The sequence below is a fragment of the Saimiri boliviensis genome, chromosome 13 (assembly GCF_048565385.1).
Source record: "Saimiri boliviensis isolate mSaiBol1 chromosome 13, mSaiBol1.pri, whole genome shotgun sequence".
NCBI lineage: Eukaryota > Metazoa > Chordata > Mammalia > Primates > Cebidae > Saimiri > Saimiri boliviensis.
The window spans coordinates 64,642,083-64,668,641 of NC_133461.1; the positions used below are offsets into that span (position 1 = coordinate 64,642,083).

At 38.4% G+C, this 26,559-nt stretch overlaps 1 protein-coding gene across 12 annotated transcripts in view; it reads left to right on the forward strand.

The window, feature by feature from the left end:
• The window catches only part of PTPRM (protein tyrosine phosphatase receptor type M), an 836,104-nt gene that overhangs the window by 379,515 nt on the left and 430,030 nt on the right, over nucleotides 1–26,559 (forward strand). For 9 of the 12 annotated variants that reach the window (XM_074383756.1, XM_074383758.1, XM_074383757.1 and 6 more), the window contains exons 6-7: nucleotides 4,387–4,561; nucleotides 9,988–10,281. In XM_074383756.1, coding sequence (XP_074239857.1) covers nucleotides 4,387–4,561; nucleotides 9,988–10,281 — 469 coding nt within the window. Of the gene's footprint in view, nucleotides 1–320; nucleotides 2,017–4,386; nucleotides 4,562–9,987; nucleotides 10,282–26,559 lie in introns of those variants that run through there. The other 3 variants (XM_074383762.1, XM_074383763.1, XM_074383764.1) reach the window with 3 other exon arrangements.

A 26,559-nucleotide genomic window follows, 5' to 3' on the forward strand; every position in this document is an offset into this window, starting at 1 on the left:
AAGAGGTGATTGGGTCATTATATAAGAGCTCTCATAATGGATTAATCCATTTATGGATTAGTGGATTAATGGGTTATCACGGGAGAGGGACCAGTGGCTTTCTGAGAAGAGGAGGAGAGACTTGAACTAGCACACTCAGCCCCATCACCATGTGATGCCCTTTGCTGCCTCAAGAATCTGCAGAGTCCTCACCAGCAAGAAGACCCTCACCAGATGAGGCCACTTGACCTGAGGCCTCTTAGCCTCCATTACTGAAAGAAATAAATTTCTTTACACAGTTTTAGGTATTCTGTTATAACCAACAGAAAACAGACTAAGACATCCAGTCAGGTCTCCTTCTCCTCTGTGTGCTATGGGAGGTAGTTCATTGCTCTGTATTGTAATTATTGCCTTGTTTGTTTATTTCTATCCAGATAATAAACTCAATTAGGTAAATGATGGTTCTTTTAACTTTATGCTCTCTTATATGATAGAGTATGTGCCCCATAAAAGCTTGTCTCAACTGAATATTGGTTGAATGAATGCCTGAATCCATGCACATGTGAATGGTTTAATACAAAATGGCCTGCAGATTTGAGTAAGATGTGTGATTTGCTCTTCCTGTGTACATTCTAAGCTAAAATGATCGCTGCTTAGCACTTGATATCTCTTCCCTATGTACTTTTTCTCATGAAGCTGAATCTGACTTTTCATGTGATTCAGTACATGAGTTAAATTTTTAAAGGCTCATTCTTGAGAGTCCATATGACTCACTAGAAGTACGTGGAGCTCCGAGTCCAGGGATGGTTCTTTTAACTTTATGCTCTCTTATATGATAGAGTATGTGCCCCATAAAAGCTTGTCTCAACTGAATATTGGTTGAATGAATGCCTGAATCCATGCACATGTGAATGGTTTAATACAAAATGGCCTGCAGATTTGAGTAAGATGTGTGATTTGCTCTTCCTGTGTACATTCTAAGCTAAAATGATCGCTGCTTAGCACTTGATATCTCTTCCCTATGTACTTTTTCTCATGAAGCTGAATCTGACTTTTCATGTGATTCAGTACATGAGTTAAATTTTTAAAGGCTCATTCTTGAGAGTCCATATGACTCACTAGAAGTACGTGGAGCTCCGAGTCCAGGGCTGGTTATTTTACAGGGTACATCTGTGGCACGAAGACAGCACAACTGTGAATCATATTCCTCTCAACGTAGGCATAAAGTGAAAAAGGAGGCTTTCTTATACTCAAGTGCCCTCAGTACAGCCTTGAATAGTTGTGAGGGGTCAGTAAGTGCAAACTTTAAATTGTTTTTGAATAAACATTCTTTTGAGAGATGCTTCTATTAGGAAGAACATTAGGAGATTATTACAAAAGTTTATGGTTATAGGATTCACGCCATAAGTAAACAGATAAATTAATGGATAGATAGCCCTAAGACCTCTTCATTGTTGTTTTAATAAACACAGATATGAAATCTGCCTTTATGGCTTAATTTCTTTTCCCTTCCAAAACCAGAGATGTGGTTCTTTTTTAGGTTGAAAACAAGACTATCAAGTAGCATGTCTAAGATTATCCCTAGGGCTAGAATTTACTTATTTTCTGCAGTGGGGTGAGAATCAGAGACTGAGTATCTATGGAAAACAGACTGGAACCTTTCTCCTGTTGTATTATTAATGCTGTATTTGGTTTTGTTTCATTTTTAAACTTCTTAATGCTGTCTATGAGAACAAATTTAGGGCATTTAGTGAAAAAAACACGCAGACATAATGAGGGACTTTATATTCTGACTTAGGACATTTTATGGTATAAACAAGACTGTTTTACAGATAATACTAAAGATAATGTTGATGGAACTGTTCTTCCCCACTACTGATGTTTCCTTCCAAGTGGCAGGAACTGTACTATTGCAGCACTCCTCTCTGCCTTCTCACTGCCCAAGCAGAAGCTGCCTGGGAGGAAGGGCTGAGTATGCCTAGCCCAGCCCCTTCTTTGGGGAGCTGACTGCCTGTGGGAACCCTGTCCCTCTATCCTGTGAGTTTTAACAGCAGCACTCAACATATGGGAGGCCTTGTGGTTTTCTAGTGTGGCCTGGGACTGGGTTGGTGAGTCTGTTTAATTCTGTGCTTCAGGATTAGCAAGCCCATTGTTCCTGCACTCTTAAGCCATATTCTGCAGTTTCAGGTTTGTTAGTAGTAAGGTGGTACTTTGAGAGTTGCTCTGCCTTTCTCCTTGGATTCGTCACTCAGGTGTTCCAAAGCTCAGGAGGGGCTGCATGGTGCCAGGTGTTACGCCTGTGTCATCGCATATGTCTGTGAGTTTTCCCAGCAACCCTGACAGTGGGTGGTATCATCTCTTCTTTACAGGTTAGGAAAGTGAGGTTCTATGAAGGTAGGTCACTCGGGATGGCCACTATAGGTTTGGCATGCTAGTCAGGCTAACTCCCAAACTTGCGTCCCTTAGGAGAAAACATAACAAGATAAAAGCTTTTAAAGGACTTTGCATAATATAAATCACTGAATAATACAGATGAGTTCTGTTTTTTTGTAGGCCAGCATTTTCGTAGCTATGAATATAAACATTTTATTAATAGAGCCTGCAAGTCCCTGAGTGCACAGGTGCCCGCACACCTCCCAGGCCCCACTGGCTGCCTTAACTTCATCCAAAACCTGCAGCTCTTGATCACCATCTTGAGCTTCCTGTACTGTTTCTGATAGCTAGAATGCTCTTTCCTTCCCACCCTTCCCCTTTGCCTGGTTAGCTTCTGTTTACCCTTCAGATCTCAACTCACATGTCACTTCCTCAGACTAGCCTCCCACAGCCACTGTATCTGCAGCTGGTTCACAATGGGATTTCTGCTAGCCAGCTCATCTTTCCTAAACCACCTTGGCCATCGTTTGTGGTTATGTATTCACTTCAAGCTTATCCACCACAATATCTGGAGGCCCATAAGCCCGGCCACCACCATTCTTTTGTTTGCCATTGTGATCATAGTGTCTTGATACAGTGATAGCACCTGGTTGGGATGCCAAGAGTGGTTGCTGGGTGATTAATGGACATAGTGCTTGGACATTATGCTTGGCATAAAAGTCATGTATTAGCCTTGAGGTCTTTTCCATTTTTTTTTTACTAATACTTATAACATGTTAAAGACAGCCTCTTTCCTGATTGTAAAACACACACGCATACACACACACACACACACACACACACACACAGAGACACGTTTTCAGGACTGGATATTTGTATTTGTCTATGGGGGACTGTTGGTGTGAGAAACTTTATATATATTTGGAGACAGAGAGACAGCGTGTGCAGCAGAGAGAAAAATAAAATCTCTAAACCTGCTTTTTAGGCTTTAAACTATTGGAATAATAGAATGGATTTCCAAGTGTGCATAACTAAAGGGTTACTTAGTGTATGGGGATAATAAAACACCAGACTGCCCCAGCTGTGGAACCTTCTTTGTGTGGACCTGGGGATATGGGATGTAGAGAGGAACCTCTCTTGTTACATATGAATGTCACTTAATAATTATTAGGAACCTACTTCTCCTTGGTTTTTGTATACACAGGAAGAACATCAAAAGAGTTGAACTATTCTTTTAGTCCTGTTCAATAGGGAATACTCTAAAACCTAACATATTTAAATATTATTCTTAATAAATTGTTTATTATTTCATTTATAAAATGAGGTCAAGAAGTAACAGGGTAGTGGGTGAGCTAATTTTATTTCCTAGTCAAGCATAAAAATAAGAGAAAGTGTTATAAGACCAAATGTTGATAGTTTGAAAACAAGGTAATGAAGTTTTCTGTATTTTCACTCCCCCGTTGCACTAATTTAATATAATTAATGTTTTGAAGAGGCAAAAACAAAAAATTTATGCACACTTAATTTTGCATTGTCAGTCTTTTTATTTTTATTTTTTTGAGATGGAGTCTCACTCAGTCGCCTAGGCTGGAGTACAGTGGCATAATCTCAGCTCACTGCAACCTCTGCCTCCTGCATTCAAACGATTCTCTTGCCTCAGCTTATGGAGTAGCTGAGACTACAGGTGCTGCCACCAGGCCTGGCTAATTATTGTATTTTTAGTAGAGACAGGGTTTCACCATGTTGGCCAGGCTGGTCTCAAACTCCTAACCTGATGATCTGCCCACCTTGAGCTCCCAAAGTGCTGGGATTACAGTTGTGAGCCACTGCGCCTGGCTGTATTGCTCAGTCTTTAAAATGTTGATCATGACAGAATTTTAGTTTCCTGCTCCTGGTACAACTGCCCATGGGTAATAAACAACTGTACCAAGATCTGCATGAAAATAGCATGGGTAAATGCTATTGGGTGTTTGATTGTTTTGCTCTGACAGCTGATAGTGCTGCTTTTTGTCCTCCCCACCCTGCTTGATACAGGGCATTGATGTGCGAGATGCTCCTCTGAAGGAAATCAAGGTGACCAGCTCCCGACGCTTCATTGCTTCATTTAATGTTGTGAATACCACCAAACGAGATGCTGGAAAGTACCGCTGCATGATTCGCACCGAAGGAGGGGTTGGAATATCAAACTATGCAGAACTGGTAGTTAAAGGTATTTAATGTGTTTTTATACCTCAGAATATTCTATTAAAGTAGATATGTGTTAGGTAGTTGTTAGTTCATTATTCCTTTTAAGCTTAAACTTAATCCTTGTCTGTTTCTGAACAGTGGTTTGATGACAGGCTATTTTGATGGATTGCATTTTAAGTACAAATTTTGCATGTGAACAGTATTTTTGAAAAAATTATTTTATGTTTATTTAGTTGCTTACAAAACAATGAATGTGCTCTTGGCAAAATCTCCTGCCAACACTGTATACAGAGATTACAACCTATAAATTTCTTTTTAGAAATAAAATTTTTTACTGATAGAAAATCACTTAAAATGCAAATATTCATCAGCCAGGATGTTTATGATAGTGGGGTGGTTAATAAAATGAAGCAGTGTCAGTATAAAAATGCTCAGTCCTATCACATGAGCCATATTGATAATACTGTGTTAACATTCATAATGTTCCAGTTAGGTTCTATTACTATATTTTGCATGACTGAAAAATTGAGTCATTATATTTAAGAAGGTGGGGGATGAGGGAAAATAGAAAGGAGAAATAAGTTTTATTTAGCTTGTTTAATGGGTTTTTTGTAGGCTGAGGAACTGATAGCATTAAGCCACCAAGCCAATTTTTGGTCCCAGACAGGATAATTTGGACTTTGAGGTGTACCATGAGGCATTTTTAGGCAACCTGTGGCAGGCCATTGCTGTTTTTCCTAGGAGAACAGAATGATGCCTGCTTTAAGAAAAGTTTTCCTTGCATTTGTTAAATATGGTGCATAAAATTGATCTCTCTACATATATAATCCCAGCACTTTGGAAAACTGAGGCCAGAAGTTTCAAGACCAGCTTGGGCAACATAGTGAGACCCCCATCTCTACAAAAATAATTTTAAAAAGTTGCCACGTATGGTGGCACTGCCTATACTCCCAAATATTCAGGAGACTGAGGCTAGAGGATTACCTGAACCCAGGAGTTTTAGGCTACAGTGAGCTATGATTGTGCCCTTGCACTCCAGCCTGGGCAGAGTGAGACCCTGTCTCTTAAAAAAAAATTGACCTGTTTTGTATGTGCTATTGCTTTTATCTGCACATTTCTCTAGGGAGGCAGCTTTAAAGATTGGTGGATTCAAATTCTAGAACTAGGTATGTGGATGTGGGCCAGTGGCTTGCCCTGACTGTGCTGCTGTTTCCTTATGTGTGAGGTAGTATCAGATGATAATAATGTTATTCACTTTATAGAGCTGTGAGGAAGATCAAATGCAAGTGTATATAGGCAGCAGTGGGTGCTTGACAGGCCCTTGGTGGGAAGGGAGAGGAGGACAGGGATGAACTTCTCTCTGGTCCAGTCTGTCAGTGGTCTTCACTGGGGAATGGTTGTCATAACTACCTTTCTAATTTTTTTTTAAATACGAATACCTGACCGTCTATTCTTTCCTTCCTCCTCTTGCCACACTCATATTGAGTCAGAATATCCAGGGACACAGCCTCTGTTATAAAACCTCTAGATGAGTCAGCCATATGCTTTGTTGAGAGATTACCACTGCCAATCTTAGTCACATGTAGCCTATGAGGGACAGTGCTTCCCAGTGAGTCCACCTTGAGAACTAATCATCTGCAGCAGTGACTGATGTTTGGCCTAAGGAAATGCACATTAAGATATCCACTCTGATAATGTATCTGCCACAGCAGATTCTTAACATGTTTTTGTTTGTTGAGACTTGAACCAGCCTAATATTTAGGTTTAATGTCTGTAACAGAACTAAGATTCTTCCTTGCTGTACACACCCTGCCCTGTTGAAAGTGCTCTGGCAAGTGAGACATCATGATGTTCAAAAAGGACACTAGTTTGCCTACAAACTGTTTTGTCATTTTCTAGTTCATCATGATCATAATCATCACTACCATTATTTAGTTTTTATCTTGGTTCAGTTGTCTGTGATTATTTTTCCTCTTCTTTCAGTTGCTGCACTGCTTCACTGTGACCTGCCAGTACCCATGTTAATGATTAGCAGGATGCAAATCTAGTAGTATCTCTAAAAATTGCCTATGAGGAAAAGTGAATGTGTGGAGAGTTATAAGTAAATTACAAATTTCTAGTCTACCAGAACAAACATAAATAGAAAGAATGAATGAGGACTATTCATATTTTGTACCACATTTCCTGTCTTATGACAGTGTAGTAGTATCTTGGCTCACTGTGATAAAAATTTCCAGGAACTTCTTTCCATTTCTGCACACTGCCACAGCTCATGGCAATTTGCATGCAGTTAGGACTCAACTATGAAATTTAAGTTTTTCTCCAATTATAATTTTATGGCCATGTTTTGTATATACATATATTTTTAAATGAGATAACATGCTAGACACTCCTAGTTTTTATAAAGTTATTACCTTGAGGAAATTACTTCAAAATATACACTAACATTTTTAGACCACTTGTGTATAACTTAACACTTTTTGTATACCATATAATATTTGGAGTGCTAATGTTTTACAAATGGGAGAAACTACAGTACATAGAGTTTGTAACTTTTTAAGGTCCCACCAGCCCCCCAAATAAAGACCAAGTCCTTTAGTTGGTTAACCATCACTCTCATCTTTATTCGTGTCTAGCCACTGTTGGTAACCAAGGACATACAAATATTTCATATAATCTCTATGGTGCATGTTTATATGCATATATAGGTCAATACCCTATTTAGTTACATTTCTATATTCATATGTAAACATATTTCATACAGTTACATATGATATTGACATATTGATGTATCAGGTATTTACATATGTGTATCAATTAGATATATGTCTTTGTGCATGTAATTAGTCTCATTACTGGCTTGATTTAGGACTAGTTTAATGGTGTCCTTTCACTTGAATTAAAAAATATTTTGAATTGCTTTTTATCACTTTGTACAGATTAAAATTCTTCTCTCCTCCCTCCTTCTTTTTTTACTTCCTTCATCTTTTCCCTTGGGAAAATTTGTTGAAAATTTAAATGTTGGCCAGGTGTGGTGGTTCATGCCTGTAATCCCAGTACTTTGGGAGGCTGAAGTTGGCACATCACTTGAGGTCAGGAGTTCTAGACCAGCCTGGCCAACGTGGTGAAACCCCAACTCTACTAGAAATATAAAAACTAACCAGCCATGGTGGCACATACCTATAATCCCAGCTACTCAGAAGGCTGAGGCTGGAGAATCACTTGAACCTGGGAGGCAGAGGCTGTAGAACCACAATGGCGTCACTGCACTCTAGCCTTGACAAGAGAGCAAGACTCCATCTAAAAATGAAAATGTAAATGTTGCCTTATTTTGTACTGATTCTTCTGTAAACCAAAAGTCCTTTTGAATGTCTGTTCCAATTATTTCCAGTTCTAGTTGAATCTTTCATTTGATTTAGCATATCTGGTACTTTTCTTTAGCACATCTGGTATTTTCTATATTAATTCCCAGTGGGGAATTAATATAGAAAATATTCTCAGAAAACAAATGTACTAAAGTCCTGCCTATTTTAGGAGACTAGTAACAATGTCTTGAGTGAGTGAGTGTACTCATGACCCTTTGTGACTTTGCCCCTGAGTTTTATTTTGAATGGCAGTTCAACAACCCTTGCTAGCATTTGCAACTTGAAAGTAATTAACTGCTCTTTCAGCCTAGCTACGTAAATGCCTTGGGATGTACCATAAAAGGCTCATTTCATGTCTTGGTTCAAGGAATCGCCTAATGATATGAATTGATGTTAAAATCATTATGAGTTAAGGCAGAGCTGTTTAAAGAAATGAAAAATGAGCACAAAGTTTCAGTTTATAAATAACAGGAACACTATTTTAGTAAATGTGCATTATGTTTGTAGTCTCTGAAGTAAAATTCATTTACGATTTGTTGTCTTATTTTGACTTAATCAAGTGAGATTTCCCTAGCAACTTAAAAAAGTCGGTATGACTTACTCCACCTTAAATATGAAAAAGAACTGAGACACCCAACCCAACAAAGGGAACCAGTGTTGCTGGTTTTTAGCTGGTCTAGGAATTAACCCAGTATCATTTCAGGTGCAAACTTCATGTGGTGCCAGCTTCCCTGAGGTCCTCTTCAGCAGGAAACACAGCTGTGATTGATTAGTTATGTTTGCCATGCAAGCGCATGCAAGAGGGCAGCAGAAATTTCAGCAAGCCAACCAGCATATGTCAGTAATAGGATATAGTGGATTTTATTTTTCCATGCGTTTGTATGAGCAAAATGAGGAGTTAAAAACAAGAGCATGCCAAAAAGGCACAAATCACCCATGGAAACAGTCTTGAAAAAAAATCACTAGATCTGTGTTTTTCTGAGAGGGAGATTTATTCAAGTAGAAATATGTTGTTTCGTGCAATGATCTCATTTATCATGTGTGGTATCATTCACAGTGACACTGGCACATGGAATACCTTCATTTGGTACCCGGAGAGCCTTTCAACGAGCATCTAACTAATATACTGGGAATACTATTTATCATAAGATTAACAATGCTATAGAAAAAGAGTCGATCTCAGATTTTAAACAATGAGAGGGCCTTTCTTGGGTTATAAAGTGTGTTTGCTATTGATTTCTTAGTTTTATCAACTGGGCATGGTATGTTCTTAGCTTCAGAGCTTTCCCTTCTATTCACTGCTTTAGTAAGACTTATTACTGGAAGTTCCCTTAACGGCAGCAGTGGTGGACTTCATTATCCAGAATGCTCAATTCTCCTGTAGCAAGTTGAGTCCATTTTGATTGTTATTTTGGGAAATGGGTCATCCTGGAGATTTATTTTGATGAGATAAACTATAATTTCAGCCATGTTTTTAAAGTGATGATATCTTTGGAATATAAATATAAGGAAACAATTTAATGATATAGAAACTAATACCTTTGATGATTTTGAAGACATTCTCAATAAGTAGATTGACAATGAATGCTTGCTAGAGCTTAAATACTTGAGAGAACTTTCACCAATTGACTTTAGTGAGAGAAAAAAAATTCCTTTGATATCTAGGTAACTGACTGACTCTAATGAGAGAGCTCACTCATTTAAGATATTGTTACAATTATTCTAAAACAGGCACCACTCTAATGCATTTTTCTCTTGAGAATATTTTCTGTATTCATCATTACAAAAAGTACCAGATATGCTAATTTGCATATAGTATGCACAATGGTTGGTATCCTAAAACAAATTAGGGTTATGCCTACTTGAACAAACATATGTGTTTAAAGATGGTTTATTTCACAATTTTGAATGCTGTTAAAACCTTTATCAATATGCTTTTTCTTATTAACCTGAACAAATTGTTTGTATCAATTTATTCCTGAAATGTTAATATCTTCTACATTTTAATAGTTGATGCATGTTTAGCTCTTTTAAGAATGAAGAGTAAAGCATCTGAAAGACAGCTTTCTGGTTTGCCTTTCAGAACCACCTGTTCCTATTGCTCCACCTCAGCTCGCCTCCGTGGGAGCCACCTACCTGTGGATACAGCTGAACGCCAACTCCATCAATGGGGACGGGCCCATTGTCGCCCGAGAGGTGGAGTACTGCACAGCCAGTGGGAGCTGGAATGACCGGCAGCCAGTCGATTCCACAAGCTATAAAATTGGACACCTTGACCCCGATACAGAATATGAGATTAGTGTGCTCCTGACCAGGCCAGGGGAGGGTGGCACTGGCTCTCCTGGGCCAGCTCTCAGGACGAGAACAAAGTGTGCTGGTGAGTATAAGGAATGCTGCAACTAATTGTCATTGTCTTTCCAGGTGTTGACTGGCAGCACTGGGGTTGATCAGATGGCTAGCATGCTTCCCCTAGCTCTGTCAAAACCTGTGTATGAACGAAAAATGCCCTTATCCTGTGAATAGTTGACTAACACCTTTGAACTTGGGGATCATTGACCTCGAGGCTTGGTATTTCTCAGCCTGCCCTCACCCTTTATCCTGTTCTTAATATACTTCTTAATCCAAGCACCACAATAGTTCATACAAGAATTGTCCGTGAGGTTCACAGAAACTGTCTACTCTAATGATGTCCTCTAATAGGTCAGACCCTCTTAATTTGGCCCCTTTGTTTTATGTTCATAGTTAATGTGCTTGCAGCCTAGATGGGCTCTGGAATAACAGATTCCATCTTAGAGATAGCCTTAAAGATGTGTTTTCATTAATGGGTGTTTAATGGAGGGTCTGCTGGCCAATGACTTGGGGCTATTTGTATCATAAGCAAGAATAATTTGTGTGCTGGGTGCAGTCTTTAGTTTCTTAGACTATAAATTTCTAATTGTGCTAAACCTATTCTGCAACTTAAGGTAAAGTAGAGTTAATGGAGAGAGATGTGTAAAATCTTCCAAAAATCAAAACCTGAAGAAAGTTTTCCCATTAGAGGTTGTTGTGTTGTTTCTATGTGGCTACTCTCTGGTAGGAAGCGGAGAGAAACAGTATAATGGGATACTGAAATGCTCTTTTATCATGTAAATGAGGAATTTCTGTGTTGAATTGTGTGCTGAGATGAGGAGATTCCATAAATTGTTATGGTGTTAAATATTCAGGTAGCATTCAATAAGAATACATTTATCAATGTTTCATTTCTTTCTTAAGTTTTAAAAGTGCTTACCATAGTCCCTTTCTGGTAGGAGTAGGAGAAATTATTAAACCTTAACCATTATAGCCAATTAAAAAAAATATTCTTCATAATTCGTATTCTACTATGTCTACAAGTTCAACACTCATGGAGAATTCTGTGTTTTAAAAAAGGTATTTGTTAGAAAAGCGAACAGGTACTTTTTTTTTTTTCCTGGGGATATGCTATTGAGTACAGGGACTGGCCTGGGTTAGTAAACTGTGTACTTTGCTATTTTGTACATCTTTCATCTGTTTCTCAGGCGGCATATCTGTGTCCTCCTGGCACCTTTGTGTAGGGACTGTGGTCCCTGGATAAAACCTGCTGTTTTGAACTGGTGATTCCCACAGCCCTGAATGGTGGTTCTAAAGAGAAAGGTGAATTTCCCAATCCTTTCTCTTCCTGTCTTCTTTAAACCTTGTCATCTCCTCTATTTAGTTGAGTAAATTCCATTATTGTTGTAAAACAATTTTATCTCATCATTTGTTGCAATGAAAACAGTAGCTGCGGATAATATTGCCTATATCATCTACAACATAGACAATCGCTTTCAAATTCGTTAGTTATTTTACCACTGCCTTATGAATTCTCCAGGGCAGGTTCTGTGATCCCCATAATACAGATAAGGAAAGTATAGGCATGTGAGCTCTTGTCCACTTCTGAGCTCACTCTGTAAGAAGTAAGTTTGGTATATTTCACTTTAGTGTTATCTTAAGAACTCCTGTTTTGGGCATAGCAATCTGTAGTTTCTCTCTCTTTCCGAAAGCAGGTTAGAATTTCATTGTTTAGATTGGAGAGTGTGATCTGTTTCGATTCTAGTCACTAGCAGCCCCACCTACATAATGTTTCCAATCCTATCCTTTTTTTTTTTTTTTTTTACACATTTTTGCCTTTTCTTCTGGTTTTGTGTCTGTACATCTCAGCTATTGACACATTGCTGTATATATTTCCACTGATTATAATGCATGTGTCTGTGTTTTCAGGAAGACTTTTGATATTGCTGCATGATGTGTAAATGGATAATGCTGAAAGAGACAAAGTACCTTTTTATAATAGATTGACAGTTCTTTTTAAGAAGTGAAAACCAATTTTGAATTGGTATTTGTAGGCTCACACTGTGCCTTAAATGTATGAAATCTCACCTAAGCCAGGAAGCCTAATGACAGTGCACCCTTTCCTCTTAACTGTTTGCAGCCTGCAGTTGGCACTGTTCGTGATGCGTGGTCTGGGTGTGCCCTGCGCTGGCATGGAGTCACCCTTACAAAATGGCTGGGGAAATGTTAGGTGAGAGGGTCAAAGTTAGAAAGAAGAGAGGGAGGCATATTAGATGGGTGAGGAAAGTGAAAGGTGAGGAAAGTGAAGTCAAATGAGACTTCTTGCTATAGGAAGAACTGAAGTTGACCCTTTCTTAAGCTGGGGTTTTGAGAAAATCCGCAGGTAATATCAATAATCACTGTTTATGATCTGTGTGGAATTTGGGGAAGCTGGAAGAAGTTAAAGGGAAAAAGACAGATGCTGTAAAGTATAGAATCAAAATTTGTTATCAGTTCCAAAGTGTTATACAGATGGTTTGTCAGCATTTGGAGTACCTAAAGAGGAAGTCATGGGTTTCACAACCCTGGGAGAGACTGGAAGCATTCTGCAGCAATTAATGGAAAATACCGTTGGCCAGGCACAAATGGTGAATGAATCTAATAGGGTGATAAGTAGGAATAAATCTAAATCCTTCCTCTATGGCAGGTGTCCCCAAACTTTTTACACAGGGGGTCAGTTCACTGTCCCTCAGACCGTTGGAGGGCCGCCGCATACTGTGCTTCTCTCACTGACCACCAAGGAAAGAGGTACCCCTTCCTGAAGTGCAGCGGGGGGCCAGATAAATGGCCTCAAGGGGCCGCATGCAGCCTGCGGGCCATAGTTTGGGCACTCCAGCCTGGGTAACAAGAGTGAAACTCTGTCTCAAAAAAAAAAAAAAAAGCCAAGAGTACTGGCTTGGAATTAGAGTAATACAATTTAGCAGCAATATATATATATGAAGAAGAGATCGAGGATTTGGCTTCAAGGCAAATAAATAATGATATCACCCATGTTGTATTAATTATCCCTGTGGTGTTAGTGCTTTACCATACCCTACAAAAAAAAATCTAAAATAATCTTAGGTTGCATCAGGAAAGCAAAATGACCATATTGAAGGAGGTGATAGCCTTACTCTACCAGTGCTGTTTAGGCTTCCCATAATTCTCACTTTTTTTCTAGTTCCTGCTTTTTAAGAGAGACAGAACAAAATAAATTTTGCCCATGGGGAGAGCAATCAGGATAGAAAAGGGTGTGGAACCTTTTTCAACCAATGAGGAATGGTGGAAAGAACCGAGAAGGGAGTGAAGAAGAAAGGCTGAACCATGAATAGTGAGTTTCTTGTGGCTGATTTGTTAAAGTATAACCTGACATGGTAGAAAGTGATTTCTGTGTTCAGAAGAGGATTGAGCTGGTTGACCTTGAAGATCCCTTCAGTATGAAATTCTGTGATTCATTTCTTGCTTTCTTTCTGATGAGATGATCTGCTGGATATTTCTATCCTGAAAGTCTTTCAGTTTCATTTTTATTTCATCCTTGTCTAAATACTCCATAATCATGCTTATCAAGTACCATTCTTTGGGCAGTGAAGGTCTGTTATGACTTTTCCAAAAATCTGAGCAAAGGGGGAGGTAAGTTTTTATTACAGTGAAATAGATATGCTGCCTGGTTTTTGGCTTAAAATATCACTTCATCCATGAAATAATAGTGCTTTTGGGTGCTAGAGCCAGAGTCAGCAGTTGAGACCACCGGCTTTGGGAGCAGCCACCTGGGTTTGAGTTTTGTCTCTGCCTGGCACTAAACACAGGACTAGAGAAAAACTGCTTTGGGCCTGAGTTGCCTTATCAGTAAAACAGAGGTGATGATAATAATATATATTTCATTGTTGTGTTGTGAGCCTTAATGAGCTAATGCATATTAGTTGCTAGAACAAAATCTTAGATATAGCACATGGTCAATCAGAGATAACTACCACTTAATACATTTTTGTCTTTTAATGTTTTCATTCAGAAGAATTAGACACAGGCAACCTCATTACCCAATGTTTTAGAAATATGACTTATCTGGGAAATCTAAAATCTGAGAAACATGGTTTTCTGTTGTGGGCTCATAGAATTCCTCACAGTTGTGCATTATGTTCTCATCTGTTAAATCCATTTATTTTGGCCAAGCTCTATGTTTTCATTTCTGTGCTGCATCAGTGGCACCTGTCCTATTATATTTTTGGTGACACCCATGAAACTGTATTAGCTTCTTGTATTAAAATGGCAAGATTACTATTTATTGCCCATCATCTGTGCAATGGAATTGATTTTCCTGTGTGGCTTACAGACACAATCTCATTACCTGGTTGGATTTCTGCAAGGATTGTATCGTAACACACTTCAAAAACTCTTGCTTCTTATGCTTCTGAAAATTATTTCCAAATATATGCACAAGCTCTCCACATGAGACCTTGATCCAATCACATAGCTTCCCTGATTCCACATCTTCATATCTTATGTGCAGCCTGTATTTTACAAGCAATTAAATAGTAGCTACTTGAAACAGAGAAATGGGTGATGCTGTTAGATTAATTTTCACAGTGGGCTTTTTATGTATTTTAGTTGGAGATAACTTCTTTTTATGTATTCTGGTTATAGGTTAACTGCGGTTAAGTGACTTGCCAATTAACTGGCCCAGGAGCTAATGAAGGATGATTATAAACTAATGATTAAACAATTAAGATTGGTGAGAGTAAAACAAAGGTTAACTTAATATGGTCTTTAGCATTAAAATATTTGAAAAATCATGATTGTACCTTAAAAATCATCTGTAAGATATATATTGAGCATCCCTATTTTCCAGGCACTGTTCCAAGCCCTGAGGGTAGAGTGACAAGATTTCTGCCTTCAGAACTTATATGTTTTGGGATATTGGAGAGAGGAAGTATATAGGCAACATATATATACATGTGGCCAAGGCAGGAGGACTGCTTGATACCAGGAGTTTGAGGCCAGCTTGGGAAACATAGCAAAACTCATCACTACAAAAATTAAATTAAAAATTAGCTGGGCACGGTAGCATGCACTTACAGTCCCAGCCACTTGGAAGGCTGAGATAGGAGGATAACTTGAACCCAGGAGTTGGAGATTACAGTGAGCTGTAATAACACTACTACACCACAGCATTGACAGAGTAAAACCCTGTCTCTAAAAACAATACACACACACATACACACACACACACACACACACACACACACACACACACAACACATGCATATGCAATACAGTGTCAGATAATGATAAATGTTATGAAGAAAAATAGAAGAAGGGATAGAGATAGAAAGGCAGGACGTGATGTTTTTTATTATCTTACTGTCTTTAAATACACGTAACAAAATTTACCATTTTAACCAGTTCTAAGTGTACAGTTTAATCATGTTAGGTACATTCAGCCAATCTCCAGAATCTTTTTGTTGTCTGTGAGTACATAGTAGGTGTATATATTTATGAGGTACATGAGATATTTTGATACAGCCATACAATGTGTAATAATCACATCAGGGTAAATGGGATATCCGTCACCTGAAGCATTTATCCTTTGTGTTACAAACAATCCAGTCACACTCTGTCATTTTTAAATGTACAATGAGATTATTAGTGAAACTTTTGTCACCCTGTTATGCTATCAAATACTAGTTCTCATTCAGAATCTTTGCATCTTTCATGAAACTCTGCATCAGCTAAACACTAGCTCTCCACTCCCCTTCACCAAACACTGGCAACCACCAGTCTCCTTTTTGTCTCCATGGATTTAACTATTTAGATGTCTCCTATAAGTGGAATCATGCAGTATTTGTCTTTGTCCATGTAGCATAATGTTCTCCAGATTTATCCATGTCATCACATGTGTGATTGTACCTTTTTAATTATGCTGATAATTGAATTGTATATATTTGTTTCATGTAATTCTTTGTGAACTCTTAGAGTCTATAAGCCCTGACTTTGGCTTTCAGTTTAAAAATGCACCTTCTTTATGACCGAGGGAAATGTTTACTAGTAAAGCATGTACTGCTGGGTTCCTGAGAAGTCCAAATACAATCAGGTATCCTAGAAGTGTTCTGTCAGAATGGCAAGGCCATCCCATCCACGCCAGCCTGCTGCTTGCTGGGAATAGGAGTGTTGTGTTAGAAGTCTTTAATAAATGTGATATGTAAGAAGTACACACTTTTATAAATGTGATATGTTTTTTATAAAAGTAGTAGTGTTTTTATAACTTCCGTTCTTTTAAGTGATTAAGAGTGAGGTGAGTTTTAATACCTGTCTGCATAGAGGTGTGTATTTATCTGCCTAGTATATGCCTAGTTAGAGCTTTTTACCTAACTATAATAAAAACTTGGAATATGTATTATGTTAAAATGTATTTTGTTATACTTAGATGCTTTGATAACATGCAGTTATGGCTATCTTATCTGCAGTATTTTCAGTGGCACAAGACATTAGACATACTTGTCACTATTTGGAGTTATTTCACCTTTCGATCTTTACTCTGTGAAAGGTTCAGTGTGGCTGACCCCATTGTGGTATGCAGTTTTGTGGATCTCCTATTCTTTGTGATGACAGTTGTACTGTTGCACTTGAACAGATGTATTTGTGTAGCTTTCTTGTATCCTTGCTTTGTTCTTCTATGAGCAGAAAACATACATAAACAAACAAATATTTGGGGGTATTGGAGGGAGGGAGTATATAGGCAACATATATATGGAGGATAAATAAAGGATTAGTGTTCCATCAGAGTAAGGACCCAACATTCTTGACTGGGAATTTTGTACTAACTACAGATTTATGGTGCTGTGTTTTCTTTCATGTTATACCTTGACAACATCTCTCAGTATGCCTTATGTCATGGCATGCCCTGTCTGTCATACCCGATCTAGTCTAAATGTCATGAGATTTAAGTTCATATTGGTTTTGAAATATTAATTTGCTGTGTTTGCCTAGTGGTAACATGAGAGTGACTTGTCTTAAATACAGCTAAATGAGATTCTCATGTTGAAAATGAGTAGTGACAGTTTCCTTGGCAGGGGGGCATTACATGAAACCGAAACTGCATGATGCCTGCATTCAACTGAAGGCCAACCTTGCTGCCATTTATTATTTTTAGTTCCTTTTTGTGGGAAAAAAGGAAATCATTCTGGTCGAAATGGGGATAATCTGAAATTAAACTCTGCCGAAACCTGATTTATTTTATCTTAAATCAAAGATAGTCAGATTTGTATTTTCTGTACAAAATTATCACTGGCATTACAATAAGTATCTGGACTTATAGGGCTGACCCTCATGTACCCATGTGGCAGCTAATTTAACAATGGCTGTTATTTAGAAGGAATAAAAGCCAAAGACCTAATTGAATGGAGCATAATTTATTTTTAATTTAAGTTTATTTACCAGGGAAAAAATTAAAAATGTTCTAATTCTAAAACAGCTCTGCCAAAGGCCAACATGTTTTAATGAATTTTTAATACATTAAGCCATTAAGAACCTTTTTAAATTATGAACATTAAAAGGGCGTGAGGCGTACCTTCCCTATTAGACTGCAGATGTAAAATACTTTGGATCACATCACAGTGTGCATAGGATAGGAACATATCAGCAACGCAGTGCCTTTTTTATTGTAATATAATCAGTCCTTTCCTTACAGGTGTTTAGGCCCCAGAGATTTTGAAATTGATACCTAAACCTCACGTTCTGCTGCCCTTAAACACTGATTGAGCACTTTACCTGTGCTTGAATCCTAAAGCAGCAGTGGAGGGGGATAGAACAGACCTGTTGGAGCAATTCTGCATGAGAGGTTCGGAAGCTCCTCCAAAAAGTGTGGGCAGATGGAGGTGGTTGTTCATAGAGTTATCCAGTGACTCTTAAAGTGTTCTAATAGCTCTTGAAGGTGTTGAGTCAGCCCCTTGGCTGTGAAAAATGAGTGTGCTAACAGTGCTCCTCAGCTTCCTTTTAGGCTTGTTTTTGAAATCTTTTTAGCTGGCTTCTTTTGTAGCTTTGAATACACACTGAGGAGGCCAGGAAAATCAAGGGAAAGAGCTGGAGATTGCAATCGGGGGCCTGTGGCCTAGTCTTGCTGTCCCTCTGATGAGCCATCTAACATGAGGAAGAATCACAGAATCATTCCAGCCTGTATTTTGTCTATCTGTGAGAGGCTTGACCAGCTTCCTTGTTCTAGGGCTCTGACAGGCCATCAGTCCCTGTCAGAGGGGATTTGCTGTAGGAAAAACATGATTGTTTTTAGTATGAGTCCTTGACTGAGCACCAGCTACAGCTGTGAGCATGGTCCTCCAGCCCCTGGCATGTTTGAGGATGCCTCTGCATCCTACAGCAATATCTCCTAGGAAAGGAAGACATCTACTAAATTTTCTTTGAAAAATTCTTAAAGAAACCCAGGCCATCTTAATTTTCCCCCAAATCTTTTATATATTTAGCAAGAAAAAAATATTGATAATGATACGATTAATTTTTTATTAGAGCATATGCCTTAATTCTTTATCCAATTTATAATGTGGCGAGGTTTTATTTATGAACTTTATGTTAGCATTTATACTACACTGGGGTCCTATGCATAATCTATATGTACTGCATATGTATGTGTTTCAAAAGGACTTGGAGCATAATTGACTGCTTTAAATGATCATAAAGGCTTATACTTTTGTCACTGCCTTTGTGAACATTCAGAGGAGACAGTGTTTCCCTGGGAAACTTCTTTCATTTTACAGTCTGACTGACTCGGGTGGGCAAATGCTGGTTCTGGCTAAAAAATTCTCAACAAATGAGTTAACCTTCCTATTCCTAGTTTCCTAGTAATTCTGGTCAGGTGTTTTGTTGTTTTGTTTTGTTTTACCAGTGCCAGCATTGTCTTCATAAAGCTGCTGTGAAAATTACATATGCTAATGCAGGAAAACTTGTTAGCAGAGTGTTTTGGTCACCTGGTGTCTCCTGAATGAGTCCTATGTAGGTTTATTATTAAATACTGATACAAAATTAAGTTTTATTACCACCAGGTATACACACTCCTATGGTGAAATCTTTCAGTAGAATTTTTAACCTAAATGGACTGGGTTGCATTTGACACACACACAAGTTTCAGTTTACTTTAAGCAAAAGAAAAAATGTATGTGTATTCTCAAGGTAGTGCCAAATCAAACAAAATGATCACATGTTCACTGGAACCTGGGAGAACTTTTTGTTTTGCCTCTTTAAGGTATGGTAAGGATGGAAAATAGCATAGTGATCCAGGGTCACTGTGCTGCAGAGTGGCACAGGAAATAGAATAATTGCAAATACTTTATGTATATGTGAGACATTATTATGCTGTGGTTGTGGATGTATTGCAATTATTAGTGACATGATGAGTGTTTTTGACGCTTAACCTTTTGGAAGGTTCTGCCCTTACTGTAATATCTTTCTGGGATTTTTTTGTTTGTTTGTTTGAGATGGAGTTTTGCTCTTGTTGCCTAGGCTGGCGTGCATTGCTGCGATCTCGGCTCACTGCAGCCTCCAGGTACAAGCTATTCTCCTGTCTCAGCCTCCCAAGTATCTAGGAGTACAGGCGTGCACCACCACACCTGGATAATTTTTTTTGTATTTAGTAGAGACAGGGTTTCACCATGTTAGACTGGTTGTGAACTTCTGACCTCAGGTGATCCACCCACCTTGGTCTCTCAAAGTGCTAGGATTACAGGTATACGCCACTGCACCCGACTCGGTCTAATACTTCCAAGTGTATCCAGAGGACTCAAAGCTTGATGGCAGTTTGCTTAGAGCCAGAAGGCTGAGGTGTCCTGGGGAACAAGTTTCCCTTTTGCTCATTTGCACGGCTCTAGGAAGGCCTGTGGATCCGTATTGAGTGAGATTGGATAACTAGGGTCTTGGTGCTGTGGATCTAGGGAATTAAAGCACACAGGTGAAGTTGTTCACTTTAAGGGCTGCTGCTGAGCCAGACTTACCTTGTATCTGGTGTCCCTGGCCTGAGAGTGGGCAGAGCCAGTCTTAGGATGGCCTTCGTCTTCTGAACATTTTAGGAAAAGTTCACTCACTCTTGACTTACCAGGTATGGTATGTGTTGTGTCTGGAACCACTGTCATGCACTGGGAAACAGGTGGATTTTATCTTGACCTTATATGTCCTGTATGCTTCCTTCTATCCATGGTCCTCTCAGCACACCCAGATTCATTCTTTTCCTATAAACCCAGCTCTCAGTTGATTCGTCCTCATTAACACAAAATGTGGGCTTACTGAGACGTAGTGGCATCTGGCCTCCAGTTAGGACTTACTGACTTCAGCTGTAAGGATAATGCCACTTGTGATTTTAAAAATTAAATAGGAAGTGAGATAAATGAGAGCTAAAACTTGTCAGACAACAACAGATTATGAAAGCATAATGATACATCAAAATTTTAGTTTATGAGGGTTAGCCATGTTTCTTTGTGTAACACTTTTATAAATTAATTTTAAGAATATAAAGAACTGGTAATTACCTATTAGAATAAATTGCAAGTGAATAGGATGCTTTAAAAATGAATAATTCATATAAATGGAATTTAAATTATAAATACAAGAAATTTTATTAGGAAGCATGGTTATACCTATTATTAAAATAAAAAGATAATAGAACTGTTTGATACCCAAATTGCTGATCCTCCATCCATGTTATTACCATTATAGAATGAGTAATAGAAGTAATGTAACTATTCAGGTAAAATATTTCCGTTGACCAAATAGCAATATTTCTTTCTTATAGATCTAGACAAGTGACTGTAAGCACATATTTATAGTCTGTGTTGAAACCCTTTCTAAAGGAATTTTTAGAAATACATTAACATTTGAAAAATTACACATTAAAATATATTTCTGCTAAATATCACATATTGCTGTTTCTCTGTTCTTTAGCTCAGTTATAGTGCTCCTAATTTGAGTAATGAATTCATGATAAATAACATTTTACTTGTTAATGTTTGTATCTCGTTAATGGCCTTTTAAAATCACTGAAGTCATAGATGTCATATAAGAAGGCAAAAAATATAGAAGTATGTGATGAAGAAGGTAACAGATTCCCTTCTCTTTCTTTCAGTCCCTTTGCCAGGAATCACCATTGTTAATCCGTTTGTGTTTATCCTTCAACATCTCTAAGCTCATTTAGGTGTATAAATATCAATATATGTCCTCAGCCCCTCCCTTACTAATTCTAACAAATGGGATTATATTGTACATGTTATTCATCAGCTTGATTTCACATCTGCCAGTATTCTCTGAACAGCTCTCTAGTTGCTGGAGTCTGGTACAATATATATATTTTATAAACATATATAACCCAGATACAACATATATAACCCAATCTTACTAGTACCTGTTTATTCTTTTGTAATATGGATGGCCTAATTTATTTAGCCCCTCCTCTCTTGAATGGATAGTCAGGTTTTATGCATTAATAAAAAGGAATGTTTCAGTAAATATCTATAAATATATCTTTTATGCAAATATTTCTCTTTCTGTAAGTTTACAGTTTCAAGATAGAATTGCAGGGCCAAAGATACATGCATTTAAGACTTTAGGATGTGCCGTCAGATTCCTTTCTACAAGGTTCTATCAAGTTATGCTCTACCAGCAAGGTGTCAGAATGTCAGTGTCCTCAAATGCTTTTGAGCATTAAATATTAATGATCTTTTAAAAGTTTTAAAAATCCATTTATTGGTCGGGCACGGTGGCTCAAGCCTGTAATCCCAGCACTTTGGGAGGCCAAGGCGGGTGGATCACGAGGTCAAGAGATCGAGACCAACCTGGTCAACATGGTGAAACCCCGTCTCTACTAAAAATACAAAAAATCAGCTGGGCGTGGTGGCGCGTGCCTGTAGTCCCAGCTACTCAGGAGGCTTAGGCAGGAAAATTCCCTGAACCCGGGAGGCGGAGGTTGCAGTGAGCCGAGATCGCGCCATTGCACTCCAGCCTGGGTAACAAGAGCGAAACTCCGTCTCAAAAAAATAAAAATCCGTTTATTGGTTTTTAAATTGTTTGTTACTGTTTTAATTCACATTTCATGTTTTCCATGAAATATAAATTCACTATTTATATTTGTTCCTCAGCAAACTGTCTATTTCTATCCTTAGGATGCTTTTCTAATCTTTTCCTTTTTAATTTGTAGGGCTATTTTCTGTAATAGGGTTATTAACTATTTGTCATATGTTTTCAAAATGTTTCTCTTATTCTACCATTTGCTGTTGACTTTATTTATGGTTTATTTTGTAATAGAGAAATCTTTAAATTTATCAATCATATATTTTAGGGCTACCCATATTCATTAATATACAATAAAGGAATCATCGGAATATAAATCAGTTCAAACATTTATTAGTTTAGGTAGATGTGTAGATAGGCAATTATGTTTGCTAAATGAACCATTGCTTCTTCCTAATGACTTCTTACTTTCTAGTCTTGTTTTCAAAGATATTTTTCTACATTTTTGTTGAATTTTTTAGAAATTATTTTTATACTAAGGTATTTTAGCAGTGAGATTCTGGCCAAATAAAAACTTGAGGGGAAGACTCCAGGGCTGAGGAGGCCGCTGGGGACATTTCCTTTCCACTTTAATGTTGTTTGAGGAGAATGGTCCATTCTTACCTTTGTGTGTTGCGTAATGTGGTGCCTGAAAATGTGGCAGGCAGCAGGTGACCACAGAGAAACCAGCTAAAAAGGCAGCTGCTATAAAAGCCAAATAGACATAACTGAGTCAAATACCCTCCACACCTCATTTTGGTTTGCCCCATTTGTTTATTCATTTACAATTTAGTCAAATATTTTTGAGAATGTACTGAGAGGTATTCTCCTAGGCTTTGAGGATATAGTTAGTAGGTAAAACTAACAAGTCGCCTACCCTCCTGGACGCAGCTTTCTAGTTTCTAAAGTTCTCCATTGGTGTGCAGTGTGTACACGCATTTACATAAAGCAAAGCTTACAGAGATTCACAGAGCAGTTGTAAAGAGGTGGTTCTAAACAGCAACATAAATATTAGATCAGACAGGAGCATCACAAATAATTGTTTTAATCAGGATGTTTTGGGCTGCAAGTAATAGAAACACCCCAATATGCTAGCAATTAGGAAATTTATTAAGCTGTGTTAATAGGAAGTCCATAGGTAAGGCACCCTTTACAGTTTGTTGTTCAGTGTCTCAGTAATCTTCCCAGGGACATGGGCTCTTTCCAAATCTCTGGTCTATTGGCCTCAACCCCAGGCTGGCTCTCTTTGCAGTGTTAAGGTGACATTTAAAGGAAACTAGGGAAACATCCTGTGTTCACATTTAATGTAGAGAGAAGAGTCTTTCCCCAGACATAGAATGTGATTTTTTCTTTCAATCTTTTGTGTCAATTAAGGACTGATAATAACTAGCAGAATTTCATGAATTCGTTGCCTTAGTGCACTTATTCTTCAACATTAACGTAATTCGGTAATGACAGTGTACATCAGAGTCACCCGGAGGACTTGTGAAAAGATCCTGGCTGGCTCCTATATCAGATTTATGATTTAATAGGTTTATGGTTGGATTAGAAATCCACATTTTTAACACATTCCCCAGTGATGCTGATATTGCTGGTTGAAAACTACTGATTTGCAGTAATGAAGATGCATCCTTGCCCCACACACCGATTAGAATGGCCAAAATCAGAACACTGCCACACATCAAATGCTGGGAGGATGTGGAGTAACAGGAACTCCCATTTGTTGCTGATGACAATATAAAAATAGGTACAGCCTCTTTTGGAAAAGTTGGGCAGTTTCTTGCAAGACCAAACATACTCTTACTGTACAATCAGCAGTTATGTCCTTTGCCATTTACCCAAAGGAATTGAAAACTTATGTCAACACAGAAACCTGCATACCAGTGTTAATAGCAGCTTTTTATTCATAATTTCTAAAACTTATAAGCAACCAAGAGGTCAGTAGGTGGCTGGATAAACTATGGTGCATTGAGAACATAGAATATTTTTCATTTAAGAAATGAGCTATTAAGCCGTGAAGACTCATAGAAGAAACTTAAATATATATTAAGAAGTGAAAGATGACAATATCATAATGCTACAGCTGTATGATTGCAACTACAGTAAGGTTCTGCATAACAATCTTTCAGTCTATGAGGGTCTGCATATAAGATGGTAATCCCTTAAGATTATAATGGAGCTAAAAATCACCCAGTAACATTGTAGCCATTGTAATTTCATAGCATAATGCTTTACCTTTTTTTTGTTTAGATATGCAAATACTCACATCGTGTTACAGTTGCCTACAGAATTCAGTACAGTAACATGGTATATAGGTCTCTGGCCTAGGAGCAGTAGACTACAAAATATAGTCTCTGTGTGTAGTAAGCTATCCCATCTAGATTTGTCTAAGAGCACTCTATGATGTTCATACAATGATGAAATCACCTAAAGATGTTTTACTCAGAATGTATCTTTGTCATTAGGCAACCCATGACTATATATGACATTCTGGAAAAGGCTAAACCAGGCATCCCCAAACTACGGCCCGCGGGCCACATGCAGCCCCCTGAGGCCATTTATCCAGCCCCCGCCGCACTTCAGGAAGGGGCACCTCTTTCATTGGTGGTCAGCGAGAGGAGCACAGTATGTGTCGGCCCTCCAATGGTCTGAGGGACAGTGAACTGGCCCCCTGTGTAAAAAGTTTGGGGACCCCTGGGCTAAACTATGGATACAGTAAAAGTATCAGTGTTTGACAGAAGCTGGGAGAGGCAGGGATAAATAGGTAGATCACAGAGGACTTTTTCAGGTAGTGAAATTATTCTGTATGATACTATAGTAGTCGATATATGCCATTATATAATTTCCAAAAACCCATAGAATATACCACACCAAGAGTGAATCCTGATATAAACTCTGGACTTTGTGTGATGCTGATTTGTCATTGGTGCAGTATGTTGATAATGTGGGAGGCTTGGAGCCAGGGAAATGTGGGGAATATGGGGAATCTTCATACTGTCCACACAAGTTTGCTGTTAACCTAAAACTGTTTTAAAAGATAAAGTTTTATTTATGAAAAAAAAAAAAAAAAAAAAGAGCCTCACCCTTGGGTCTAGGGATGGAATGAGCCATCCCTGAGCCACAAGCTGTGGAAGACTAAATCACTGAATAAAATCAAGGATTTGGGGAGCTGCTGGGAAGGAAGAGAGGAGAATGAATGCTGAGTAAGCAGCTGACAGTGGCCAGTATAAAGGTTGATATGAATTGAATATAATAATGATAGTTGAATGACTGCTGAGAAAATGGGTAAGATTTATTTCTTTCTTATCTTGAGTAAATGTATTCGTTTGTTAAGTACTATCAGTGAGAATTGAGATCTGCAAAGAAACTTTCAAAAGAAAGCTTGATTTTAACATTTTAAAAAGCTTGATTTTAATAGGACTATTAGAAGATTTGACTATGGGGATCCATTGGAAATCCATTCCTTGTACTTAGCATAGATCTCATCTTAGGTCCAGTTATAATAAGAAAAATTAATAATACTTGGAGTTTGTTTTGTTTTGTTTTGTTTTGCTCTTTCGGCCCAGGGTGGAGTGCAATGGTGTGATCTCAGCTCACTGAAACCTCTGCCTCCTGGGATCAAGCAATTCTCCTGCCTCAGCCTCCTGAGTAGCTGGAATTACAGTCAGCTACCACCACGCCCAGCTAATTTTTGTATTTTTAGTAGAGATGGGATTTTGCCATGTTGGCCAGGCTAGGCTTGAACTCCTGACCTCAGGTGATCTGCCCGCCTCGGCCTCCCAAAGTGCTGCGATTACAGGCATGGGCCACTGTACCCGGCCACCTGAATTGTTTAGAGAATGTTGCCATGCACCTCACCATGGGTCCCTCATACAGGTACACACGTTGCAGGCAGAGGCACTGATAGTCTTTATTCTGGTCTAAGGAACAACCTTGGAATATAGAGAGTATCTCTCTCTGGAGCATTGGGTGAGCTTTCTGATTGTCCAGCATAAGAAAGATAATATCTCTCTTAGGAGCAAAGGATAGATTTGCTTACTGCCCATAATACAAGATTTGGTTTTCCTAACTCAGGGCTCTTTAGCTGTGCTATAAACCGACTTCATGTGTAGCATCAACTTGGATTCCTCTCTGTTGCCCCTTGAGACTTTGGGGACAAGAGGAGCCAACAAGAACACAAAGCTCATGCATTTACTGTGTTATTAGTAGTATAGTCCTTTGTCTCTGGCCCAGGAGTCTCCTGTCTTCTGCCAGCATCCATGAAACTGTGGCA